A 12943-nucleotide genomic window follows, 5' to 3' on the forward strand; every position below is an offset into this window, starting at 1 on the left:
CTGCGTTACATCTTCAGACAGACAAGCCTCCCCTCATGCCGCCATTTCAACCACCCACTCCCACCTCACTCTTCCCGGGGTAAGGCAGGACTTGCCTCCCCAGGGGTTAGGCATGGTGGTGGGGAGTAGACTCATACCCACTTCTGGCTCTGCTGAGACATGCCAAGCTGGGGCTTGGTGTGCCTTCTGAGGGGCTGTGAAATTATCTCCTGTATGGGGAATGTGTGTGTGCACTCCAGAGGGGAGAGGCTGCTGCAGCTCTTGAACTACCAGTGCCATTTGGCTAAGCTTAGCACGCAGGCTGAGTGAAATGGAGAGTCAGTTGAGAGCCTCTGTGTGTGTGTATGTGTGCGCCTCTCTTTCTTTCCCTCTCCCTTACACCAGTAATGTAACTTTAACATCCCCTTCACCCACTCCTCCTCCCCCAGCTCATGCTCTTGCTGGCTTGAAAGGGTGGAGGGGGGGGATGAAAGAGAAGCCCTGCCACTCTGACTGCACTTTGAGAGAGACTCTTGAGAGAGGGAGAGAAAAGGAAATGGATCCATGCCAAGGACAAGGGGAGGATAAACAACTCAACCCGATTTAAAGAGTAAACAGGCAACGCTCACATGAAACACGCCGGGGCACAGGGATAGTGGAGAAAGGGGACTGAAGTTAAAACAACCCCCCCTCCTTTGTAGGTCCCACCCAGAGAGTGAGAGCAGCGAGTCAGAGTCATAAAGTAGGAGAGACTGGGTATGTGCAGCCAAAAAAAATGACGGAAAAGAGGAGTTCAGAGAACTGAGTTATGTGAGTGATTAATTCCACACAAACCAATCAGCTCCCAGGGAAAAGACGAGCGGGGGAGCGCTGCAAAACGTTCACATTGGCATTAATCGAGTCTGCCCCGACTGGGCAGCTGATTAAAAATTAACATCGGGGTGTATCTGCAGGGAGAAAAATCGGGGTAATGGGGAAAAAGAGCAGCACTGCATCCCATGACTAGCTTGCAAGTGTGAAATCCCTGCAAACATGGGATGCAGAACAGGTCCGGACACACTTTAAAACCCTACTGCGAAAAGTACCTTTGGCCCTTTTCGCACTTACGGTTTAAACCGCCATTTATGAGCATTCGCCCCGATCGCAGTGGCTTCGGCATTGCACCTGTTCATTCCACACTGTCCACTGCAATTTCGATTTGGTGTCTGTGCTTCATTTCAAAACCTCGGTGCAATTTTGGGCTTTTAGGGCCTTGCAATTCACGTCACACTTTTTTTAAAAAAATTGAGCATGCATAGTAACGTTGCAATGTTGGAACCCTTCCCCCCTTTTTGCTGATTGGGCTGTCCCCTGTCCACTGGAGAGGCAATTGGTGGCAGAGTTCTGGGGGAAAACATGTACCACTCTCATTTTTTTAAATCAAGCCATCTCCTCCCAGGAAGCAGAGGCTTGTTTCCAAAGGGCTGTGCAAAATGCTTGGGTTTTTTCCCCCTCTTTGGCAAAGTCTGAAACATGCCTGGGAGGGAGGGAAAAGCAGCCATTTAATCCTTTCCTGGCTTTTAAAGCCAGGAAGAAAGTGCAGGAACATTACAACGTTGCAACCCATTCTTCTCTTTAAAAAAAAAAAAGAATGTGTGTGCATACCCTAAGGGAGGAAGGAGAAAGCAGCTATTTAACACTTTCCTTGCTTTTAAAGCTAGCAGGGAATTAGCAGCAAGCTTAGGAATCATTCCTGGCTTTTGAAAAAAAATAAAAGAGCATGCATACCGGGAGGAAGGAAACCAATGAAGAAACAGCCTGATGACCCTCAGCTCGCATTACTAATCAGCTCCCAGGGAAAAGGAGAGGGGGGGAGAGAAGCAAAAAGGGGGCAAAAGTGTTCACATTAGCAAAATGCGGGCCAGCTGCCAGTTGGCAGCGAACTTAAAAAAACATCGGGGTATGTCCGCAGGGGGGAAAATCGGGGATACAGCGGACAAAAAGCGGGACTGCACCCCATGACTACTTTTAAGTGTGAAAACCTTGCAAACATGGGATGTGGAACAGGTACAAACGCGCTCTAAAAACCGAGTGCGAAATGTACCTTAGATGGGATAACAATGCATAGTGCATTACAATAATCAAGTTTTGATGTTACCATAGCATGGATCCAGGTGGCCAGGTTGGCCATGTCGAAGTAAGAAGCCATTTTCCAGGCTAGAGTGAGATTGTAGTAAGCATTTTTTGCTGCTGCCTTAATTTGTTTTTCTAGTAGTAGTGCTGGATCCAGTTTAACCCCTAGGATCTTAACCAAGTCTGCGAGGGTCAGACGAATTCCATTGAAAATGGGGAGTACAATGTCCTTCAAGATTTCTGCCTTCCCAACAAGCATCACTTCAGTCTTGTCTGGGTTCATTTTCAATTTGTTATTTTTCAGCCATTTCACCATGGCTGCAGGCAGCGATCTAAGATTTCTACTGCATCTTGTGGGGACCTGGATAGCGAGATATAGAGTTGGGTAGGTAAAGGTAAAAGTAGTCCCCTGTGCAAGCACCAAGTCATTACTGACCCATAGGGGGACATCGGAACATGATGTTTTCTTGGCAGACTTTTTATGGGGTGCGTTGCCATTACCTTCCCCAGTCATCTACACTTTACCCCCAGGAAATTGGGTACTCATTTTACCGACCTCAGAAGAATGGAAGGCTGAGTCAACGAGCTGGTTACGTGAACCCGGCTTCCACCAGGATCAAACTCAGGTCGTGAGCAGAGCTTGGACTGCAGTACTGCAGCTTACCACTCTGCGCCACGGGGCTCTTATATAGAGTTGGGTGTCATCTGCATATTGATAACATTCCACTCCATAGCTGCAAATGAGTTCTCCTAAAGGTTTTACATAGAGGTTGAATAACATGGGAGATAAGATGGCGCCCTGTGGAACCCCACAAGTTAGTTCCCATTCTGGAGATAGTTTATCTCCAGCAGCAACCCTTTGAGTCCCTTCCATGAGAAACAATTTAAACCAGTCCAGGGCACATTCTTTGATGCCCACTTCTGTTTCTAAGTGCCTCAACAGGATGGCATGGTCTACTATGTCAAAGGCTGCAGACAGATCCAGGAGGAGCAATAAGGAGGCATGGTCTTTGTCTATATTCAGACGGAGATCATCCACTAGACTGGACAGGGTCTAGAGCGCTAGAGTTTTCCAAGATCTGAAGTTGGTCAGCTACTGCTCTCTCAATCACTTTGCCTAGAAAGAATAGGTTAGAGACTGGGCAATAATTGGGATGGTTTTTTAATTAATGGACAGATAACTGCCTGTTTGAGCGGCTGGGGGAAAGTACCCTGAATTAGTGATTGATTTACAATAGATCTCAGTGGTTCACTTATGTGATCTTTACTTGATTTTAATAACCAAGAAGGGCAAGGATCAAGCACACAAGTAGTGGCTTTCATAGATGCCAGGATCCTGTTAAGATCTGTCATTGTAATTGGTTCAAAGCAGTCTAAATGTAGGCCAGATGGGGTATTAAGCATTTCTCCTATCTCGTTTGCATTGCATCTAGCATCTAGATCAGAGAGTATGCGTGCTATTTTATCAGTGAAAAACTTAGCAAAGGCCTCAGCTAATGGTCTGTTCTTGGGACTGTAAAGGTTCAGATTTAAGGGTTAGAAGGTGTTTGGATATCTTGAACAGTTGGGAGGGTCATGAACTAGCCAACACAATGGTTGCCGAGAAATAATGTTTCTTTGCCACTTTCACTTCTGCTTCATAGGTCCTCTAGTGTGTTCTGTAGTAAGCTCTATCAGCTTCCCTGTGGATTTTTCGCCAGCATCTTAAAGTGACTACCATTCCATTAGCTGGCTGTGTGCATGGATTGGACAAATTAATGGAGAATTTCAATACCAATCAGCCATGATAATTAAATGGGGGATACCTCTGTTCAGAGGTAATATTGCTCTGAAAACCAGATTTTGCAGTAACTAGTAGGGGAAGCCAATCCATGCTCTACTTATGATGACTTTTCATAGGGATCTGTCTAACCACTGTAGGAAAGAGTATGCTGAAGTAGATAATAACTGCGCTTACTGCCCCATTTAAGATGGATTCTTAAATCCTTAAGGTGCACATTCTGGATGTTTTTTAGAATGTATTCTCCTGTCTTTACTTGGTACTACATGCAGCGTAATGAAGTGCAACATTTTGCATCTAGTGATGGTCTCCAGATCACAACCAAGGAGTTTAATGTAACTTAACTTGGGTAAAGTGGTTCTGTGATATGTTTGCAAGAAACTTAATAGATTGGCAATCAGGGGAAAGTCTTTTCTGCTTGGCACAAGGAAGCTTCAGTAATGATCTGAAACTGCCTAAAGGAAATTTGTTTTCAGCCAAGAAATGTTTGTCAGAGAAGCACCGCAGTCCCATGGTCCTCTATAGAAACAGCCTCATAGGAGATGATAGAAGTCAAGGAGGCAAAGCACTTTAATTCTGCACTGGAAACGTGCCAACTTGTGTGGTTCAGTAGCTCTGTGCAAGGACCAGATGACCTACTTGGCTACTTGCTATTTTCAACTTGCTATAGTAACTGAAGGATAATTTTTAGGAAATGAATATGATGGGAGGAGGTTGGCAATAACAGTGCTTATAGCGCCAGTGTTCATTTTTAATATGATGTAATAGCCAACAATTGAACAATATGGAAATTGCTTGCAGATGCTGCAGGGAAAAGTGTTATTGGACAATAGACCTGACACTCATAACAGTTGCCATATCACAAATCATATTTATAGCTATGTATATCTAAAGCTGCATCCACACATCATTGGATATCGCATTATTGCTGTACTATGACAATAATTTGTAAGTGGATTTTCCCATCTGGACAAGACAATTCAGTTGCAAATGACTGCTACTGTGAAAAGATAATGCAACGTCTCACAATGGGTGGATGCAGCCTAAGTATACTTTTCTACATCATGGCCCAACCACACACCTTGGATTGTTAGCTAATCTTTGGAGAGGAAAAAGCAGGCTTGTTTTGCAGGATGTGGAATCCTTCCATAGATATATATATAGCTGCTATATAGATACAGATAGCTTCAATCACTTACTTTGCAATCCACAACTTCAATGGACTAAGAAGGCTTTAACTTTGCTTAGGATAGCACTCTTGTGGAAAATAATTATAAACCTATGAAGCTCCCTTGTGCCACATTGCTGGTCTATCTAGCACAGTCTCATCAGCTCTGACTGATGACAACTCTTCAGGGACTCAGGCAGTTCTCAGCCCTGTTACTCAAGATCTTTTCTACCTAGAGCTATTCAATACCGGGTCTTTGCTCCAGCTTGGCTTCTTAACTGCATCGTTCCCCCACCACCACCCTTACACACAATGTTGTTTGCTGGTTGTTGCTCTGCCCTTTGTTTTTAGTTTTTCCTGTGTTTTTTCAGACCATATGAGTGGGTAGGGAAAAACAAATGCAGGTAAGAAGCCAAGCTGCAGCAAAAACCTGGTGCAGAAAAGCTCTATAGAAGTCAGGATCTTTTTGTATTCTTCCATTAAGCTACGCCCTGTCATATGTAATTTGGGCCAATGCAGATCAGGTAGGGTTTTTGAGGGGCAAATAGAAATACTATTATTTAGCATTCCCATTATCTCTTGAAACCAGCTACCTGTCCTTTGGCATCATTCTTGAGTATATAGCAGAACTAGAGGGGAGAATGTTTGCAAGTGTTCACTGGATCAGAATCCAATCTTATGCTAATTTATTAGAAATAAAGCCATGAGTTCAATAGTACTTATTTGCATGTAGTAAGTGTACATAGGATTGCAGTCTATTTTTTTAATCTAATAATATCTCTTCTTTCAATTCCACATATATGTAAATTTCATTGCAGGCAACATTTCACACTCCTTTTAGCCAGCTGGGACTGAGTCCAGAAGGTTGCTCATCTTATACTTTCCCTAAGATAATGGGAGCAGCTAAGGTAAGTAGATTAAAACAAAGGTTACAAAAAGCATAATCTCCATTGGCCTCAAACTCTTCCCAAATTATGTGCCTTTTTTGTCATAGGAAGACAGCCAGTGGTTAGAATATTGAGCTAGGGTCTGGGAGACCCAAATTCAAATCCCTGCCCTGCCATGAAGCCTGCTGAGAAATCTTGGGAGAGTCACTCCTTGAGCCTAACCTATTTTACAGGGTTGTTGTGAGGATAAAATAGAGTAGAATGTAAGCTCCACTGGGAGAAAACAGGGGTATAAATATAACTACATATTACCATCTTGACTTGGAATTATATTCCACTCCCCCCATCCCAATCATTTTAATGCAAGCCATAGTTTATCAGGAATATGCATTGTATCCATTAAAAAGCACATATATAGTAGGCTCTTTTCATAATGCAGTCCCTTAAGTAACAGTGCAATCCTAAGCAGAGTTACTCCAGTCTAGGCCCATTGAAATCTGGTGTAACTCTACTTAAGATTGCACTAAAATGTAGTTACAGCATGAATTTATTTATTTATATTTTTATAGTCTGCCTTTCTCTCTCTTTTTTTAAAAATTTTTTTTTTATTGGATTAGAAATTATGTAAATATTCCATACAATCATTTCCCTTTAAATAATTTCAATTCTAACCCCCTCCCTTTCCCCCCCTTTTGTTGACTTCCAACAGTTTTCCAACCCCTTGTCTATCTTTTTTCTTACTCATTTCAAACTTACTTTATACTATTAAACCTACTTTCATTCTCTTCTAAGCTTATATATTATGTTATAACACAGTACTACCTTTATTCCCTTCCCCTTTTACCTTATAAAACTAACTATTACATTTCTAGCATATATTCTTTAATAATATAACATTTTATCCATTTACTATTCTCTTACTTAATCACGTCAATATGGGTCAACCAATTTGACCCATACTCCACATACTTCTAAATGCTTCTATACCGCTGTATACATTCAATATATGTCAATCAATTTAACTTATAATCTATATGTTACTATATACTTCTTTCCCTTTTTTTAAAAATATAATTTATCTATTATACAGTTATCAGCCAGAAATATATTTAGTTAACTTATATCCTTATAATTCTTATAATAACACCTCTATTATTTACTACTATATGTGGTAATCAAATAAAATAATTGCTTAGAACTCCTTGTTTAAATTCCCTCCCCCCAGTAAAGTCACTTCTCTCTTCTTTTATTGTATTTCAGTAATTTTCAAACTGCCACAGTTCTCCTCCAACCTCCCATTTTTTCCCCAGATAATGTTTCAGCTTCTCCCAATCCGTGTTAAACTGTCCTGGATCGAGATCTCTCAGTTTCCTTGTCATTTTGTCCATTTCCGCCATGTACAGCAATTTATAAATCCAATCCTCAATAGTTGGCACTTCTTGTACTTTCCATTTTTGCGCATATAAAAGTCTAGCCGCTGTTGTCATATAAAATAACAATGTCCTATATTGTGCTGGAATATCTTCCATTCCCAAGTTCAGTAGCAGCAGTTCTGGGTTTTTATTAACTTGAAATTGTAAAATCTCACTTATTACTTCTATTATTTCCCCCCAGTACTGCTTAGCTACCTCACAAGTCCACCACATGTGATGCAAAGATCCTTCATGCTTTTTGCACTTCCAGCATTTATTAGACATGTTCGGATTCCCTAACGCAATTTTCTTTGGTGTCAAATACCAACGATAAATCATTTTATAGACGTTCTCTTTAATGTTGGTGCATGTCGTAATCTTCAACGTATTTTTCCACAAGTATTCCCATGCCTCCATTGTTATTTTTTTGTTAAAGTTTATTGCCCACTTCACCATTTGAACTTTGACTGTCTCGTCTTCTGTAAACCATTTTAACAACACTTTATAAGTCTTAGAGATTTCCTTTTTATCCTCTTGCAAAATTACCTCCTCTAATTCCGAATTCTCCGTTCTTATCCCTCCCTTCACACAGTCTGAATTATAAAGATCTCTAATCTGTCTATATTGAAACCAGTCATAACTTGGAGACAACTATAGTCTGCCTTTCTCACCGAGACTCAAGGAGGATTACACAATGTGAGTCAGTATAACCAATATCAAAGACATTTTAATAAATAGTGTATCAGGGTATATAAATGCAAATTTGCAAAGATTTAAAACCAGTAGAAATCCAAGAAATGTTTAAACAGAGCGTAGGCAATTCTAAACCTGACATATTAAACAAAACAAAAACTAACCAGTAAGATCATACTTACAGCAACAGATGGTACATAGTAGTAAAGTTTATAGTCCCCCTATCCCTTTATTATTGCGTCTCTCCGAGACTAATTCTTTCAGTATAACCCTCTTATCTGAGTAAAAAGCCTTGTTGAACAATTCAGTATTACATAGTTTGCACAAACCCAGGAGAATGAGAGCTTTCCTGACCTCTTCGGGTAGGCCATTTCATAAGGTAGGGCCACCAAAAAGAATGCACATGTACAGGCAGTTGTTGATTGACCTAGGAAACCCATTCCTCCAGTGGGGGGGGGATCACCCACTCCCAGCCTCTACCCTCTGCCACCTCTCACCTGGTCAGCAGGGGTGATGGTGGTGGAAGACACAGGAACGGATCCGGGAACCCCGTAGTACTCTCCCACGCAATCCAGACCACTTCTGTGTCATGCTGGGAACAACATCATTCCTTTGGTAACACGGAAGTGCTTGGGACCATACTCACACTGTGTACGTAAGGTAAGTACTCCCATTGCACTCCCCCACACCCCACCCTCCATCCCACGGTTTGAGCCCTGGGGGACCTGGTAACCCTAGATATAGCCCATGTGCAAGAGGGCACCTGCAGAAGGCTCCGTTCATATTAGTGAAGCTACCGTGGTGGAACACAGGGAAAGAGGTGGTCCCATAGATATGAGGGACCAAGGCTGTGCTTTGTATGTGAAAGCCAATATCTTGAATTGAGCCCAGTAACTGATAGATAGCCAGTGGAGTGACTGCAGAATGGAAGTAATATTTATGCTTCTCCTACTTCTCAATAATAATTGAGCTGCAGCGTTCTGCACCAACTTGTCTCCACATGAGCCTGATTCACATATACATTTGCCTCTCTTGATTTTTGCCACTGTGGAATACAAAACTTTTAATGACTTATAGCTGAATGTGTGAATTGATTCCACTTAAAAGCATTGCTTTAGAAATTATGTAGCTCTACCTGTAGTGTCATATCTGTGATGACTCATTTTGTTTTTAACACTGATACAAACTTTTATTTGTGATGAGTCATTCACAACAACAAGGCATCACTTGATAGTACAGTCATTGTATGATAAACAAGAATGTATGAATGAGCCCTTAAAAAAGGTTTTTAGTTGAGAAAAATAGATTTTTTCTGATTCTGATTCCGAGTTAGGAAAAATATAGTTGGACGTGAGTTATACACAAACAGAATTTGATCAGAAATAGTACAGGACCTGCAAAACAGAAATAAATCACAGGATGTGATATAGGTTGTGGCATTTTCCTGTGCTCCTCCTCTATCCCTAAGATATCATCTTATACAGTCCATATACTGAGGGAATATTTGTATAGGAACAATAAGAATACTCTGCCAGGGAAACACTATTAACTTTTCAATCCTACTGTGGTGTAAAATTCCAAGGGCCTGCACTTACCTGCTACCGGCATTGGTTCCCTTGGAAAAGAAAACACTGGAGACTTCATATTTGTAGTACTTGCTTTATTTACAAATATTCAAGTAGAGCACTGGTAGAGGCAGAAACACTCCTACAGGGTAGCAGATCTGCAACCCGCAGAGAAAGAGAGATCCAACAGCTCCAAGAGTCTCCAGCTCCAGTAGTGGCTGTCTGCCCATCTCTCTGTCCCTCTCTAAATCCAAACTCCTTACATTTTACTTTCACAAAGATATCATCAGGTCCCCCTGCCCCTGCCCCAGCTAGGCCAAAAGCCCAGATCTTCCAGGCCTGGTGGAGCTTTGGTCACAGCCATATATAAAAAACTTAAGGCCCATCAAGGAGAGATCCACAGCCACTGAGAAACAATACATTTCTGTAGAATAGACTAAGCCACAAAAATCAGAATCCAAGCCTCAATACTATGCATAATTAGCCAGGAGACAGTCCCACTGAAATTAGATTGCACATGTACCATAGGATTCCCAGGTGCCTGCTGCTGGCAGGCAAACTCCTGGGGATTTGCCTCCTCATCTGCCAATTGCACTGTGCACCGGCCATGGGAGCATTCCCGTGCTTTGTTTGGGGCCAATTTGGGCCCCAAATAGGCCAAATTGGACCTGTGTAGAGCATGGGAGCGCTCCCATGGCTGGCACAGTGATGTCACTTCTGGAAGTTGGGTCTGGAGCGTGCATGCGCCACTGGCACAAAGTAAGTACCAGGTCTCCAACCCTCGTACCATCTCCTCTGGTCTGCCTTTGCTGGATCTGAGCTGGCTGCATTCTCCCACCTTCATGATTGAAAAGACTCCTCTAGCTCAAAGAACATGTGATAGCACGTGGAGATACATTCAAATTCCCTTCAAATGTGAAGCTACCACAATCGCATGCAAAATAGTTGTGGTCTATTTTAAGAGTAAAAGGGAACACTGGCACATCCCATATCCTGTTTTCTGATGTCACTTCCTGCTCAGCTGAGCTTCAATACACAAGTAAACCTGTCCAGAAGAAAAGCACCTGGTAAGAAGAATTATGGAACACGGAGTGGTGGAAGGGGATGCTGCCCCCTTCACCTGTGCATATTGGTGTGTGTTTAACACAGCCCCATGCTGTAAAACATAGGTTGACCACCATCCCATGTAGCCTGGGCCTGAGTTTCTTCCTATCACAATGTAAACTATGAAATCTTACTAGTTTTCCTATACTTCTAAGGACAGAATTCTATATTCAAGTCATCTCTCTTTCCTGTAATTTAAATATTTGCCTGTAAATTGTACAAAGCACTGCTCTATTTTTGTCCAGCAGATTTTAGGTATTTTTAATGCTTTGTACATTTTGCTGTAACAGCATGGACTGGGGAATTCTGTGTTAAAGACATCTAATTACATGTGTGAAAAGTAATTGAAAGACTCGTCTCAGCCTGGCAATGCAAACTATTTGAACTCTGTCCCTAACAGTATGTTTCTCTTTCATCATCTTGATTATTCTTTTTCAAGCCTGCCAGATTGAATTTTCTGAGGTTCATATAACAATCCCCTCAGCTTGTGGCTTGGAAAGATCGGATTCATGATTCTGATACTCATGAGCTCCCTTAGATCTACATGTTCTGACAAGAGGAAGAAAATTAATACATGGCCCAAACTTATTGTAGAAGGTTTTTCTTTATCTGTGCTGTAAGCAACAGGGGATTGTTAGAAGCAGAAGAATACCTTGCTGGATCAACCTAGGCCCCTTTTGCACTTACGGTTTAAACCGCCATTTATGAGCATTTGCCCCCATCGCAATGGCTTTGGCATGGTAGTCCCACGTTTCACACTGTCCAAGGCAGTTTCATTTTGGCATCTTGTTTTTCATTTTAGACGGGCTCTGAAACCTCGGTGCAGTTTTGGGCTTTCGGGATTTTGCAATTCCCATCACTCTTTTTTAAAAAAAAAAACTTTGAGCATATGTAGTAACATTGCAATGTTGGAACCTCTTCCCCCTCTTTTGCTGATTGGGCTGTCCCATCCCCATTGGTTGCAGAGTTCTAGGGGGAAACATACTTTTCCTGCTTCTTCCATTGTCATTTATTTTTCTTTTAAGCCAAGCCAGGTAAGGGTTAAAATGCTGCTGTTGAAGACAACAGAGAAGCAGTCTTATGACCCTTACCTCACTTTACTGATAAAAATGGCGGACAAGGAGTTCAGCAAGCTGAGGAGAGTAGGAGTGGTTAATTCCATACAGACCAATCAGCTCCTGAGGAAAAGGAGGAGGGAAGAGAAGTAAAAAGGGGACAAAATTGTTAACACTGACACAAATTGGGCCAGCTGTGACTCGGCAGCAGCTTCAAAAATAACATCGCAGTATTCCACAGGGAGAAAAATCAGGGATGCTGTGGACAAAGAGGTGTACTGCATCCCATGACTTCCTTTCAAACGTGAATCCCCTGCAAACATGGGACTTGGAGCAGATGAAAGGCACCCTAGATCAGCATCCAACTTTTCTGACTCTGTGGTGGCTGGTCTATTCCCCCAAATGCTCACAAATAGCTAAGTATTTAGTACGCTAAGGTGATCAGACAAGGGGTTGGACCCAAACAGCTTTTCTGTTAGCTAAAAAAGGAGGGTTTTCCTTTTGAGCATCACCACCACACACACACACACACACACACACACACATGCACAAAAGCTGTGCTGGGGATCATGGGACTTGTATGTACAAAAGCCATATGGACAAGGGGCTGAAATAGGGACAGGAATTGGGTGAAATTGAGTGGAAAAGTTGGCTGGATCCAACCATAGGAGTGAGGAGACCCAGATTCACTTAATCATGAAGCTCACTGGGTGATCCTGGGCCAATCATATTCTCTCAGCCTAACCTACGTCACAGAAATGTTTGAGGATAAAATAGAAGAGGTAAGAGCTATGCTCCAGTCCTGAGCTCTGTGGAGGAAAGGCAGGATGTAAGTGTAACAGGTAGAAATGGGGCAAAATGGAGATACCCAGTGCCCAGTAATCAGCAGTATGTGGCCTCTTGCTCTAGAAATTCCCATTTTAGCATTCTCATGGCTTTTTCAAAGCTTGTACTCCATTCACTTGTCTAAACCTTTTTAAAAGCCATTAAAGTTAATGTCAAGCATTATACTGCGGCTGTGAATGTTATATGTTAATTATGCCTCGTGTGAAGAAGTACTTTCTTTTATTTATCCTGAAATTAATGCCAGTCAATTTCATTGCATGGCTTCAAGAATTCTGAGAGAATCATTTCCTCTCTAGTCCCCATTCATGAACCCCTATCACATCTTCTGATGGCATATTTTCC

The 12943-nt window shown here is 42.0% G+C and overlaps 1 protein-coding gene across 1 annotated transcript in view; it reads left to right on the forward strand.

Moving 5' to 3' along the window:
* Window positions 1-12943, forward strand: part of ECI2 (enoyl-CoA delta isomerase 2) — a 42102-nt gene that overhangs the window by 14817 nt on the left and 14342 nt on the right. Inside the window, exon 6 of the mRNA XM_054985860.1 lies at window positions 5858-5947. Coding sequence (XP_054841835.1) covers window positions 5858-5947 — 90 coding nt within the window. The remainder of the gene's footprint in view (window positions 1-5857; window positions 5948-12943) is intronic.

The sequence above is a fragment of the Eublepharis macularius genome, chromosome 7 (genome assembly GCF_028583425.1).
Source record: "Eublepharis macularius isolate TG4126 chromosome 7, MPM_Emac_v1.0, whole genome shotgun sequence".
NCBI lineage: Eukaryota > Metazoa > Chordata > Lepidosauria > Squamata > Eublepharidae > Eublepharis > Eublepharis macularius.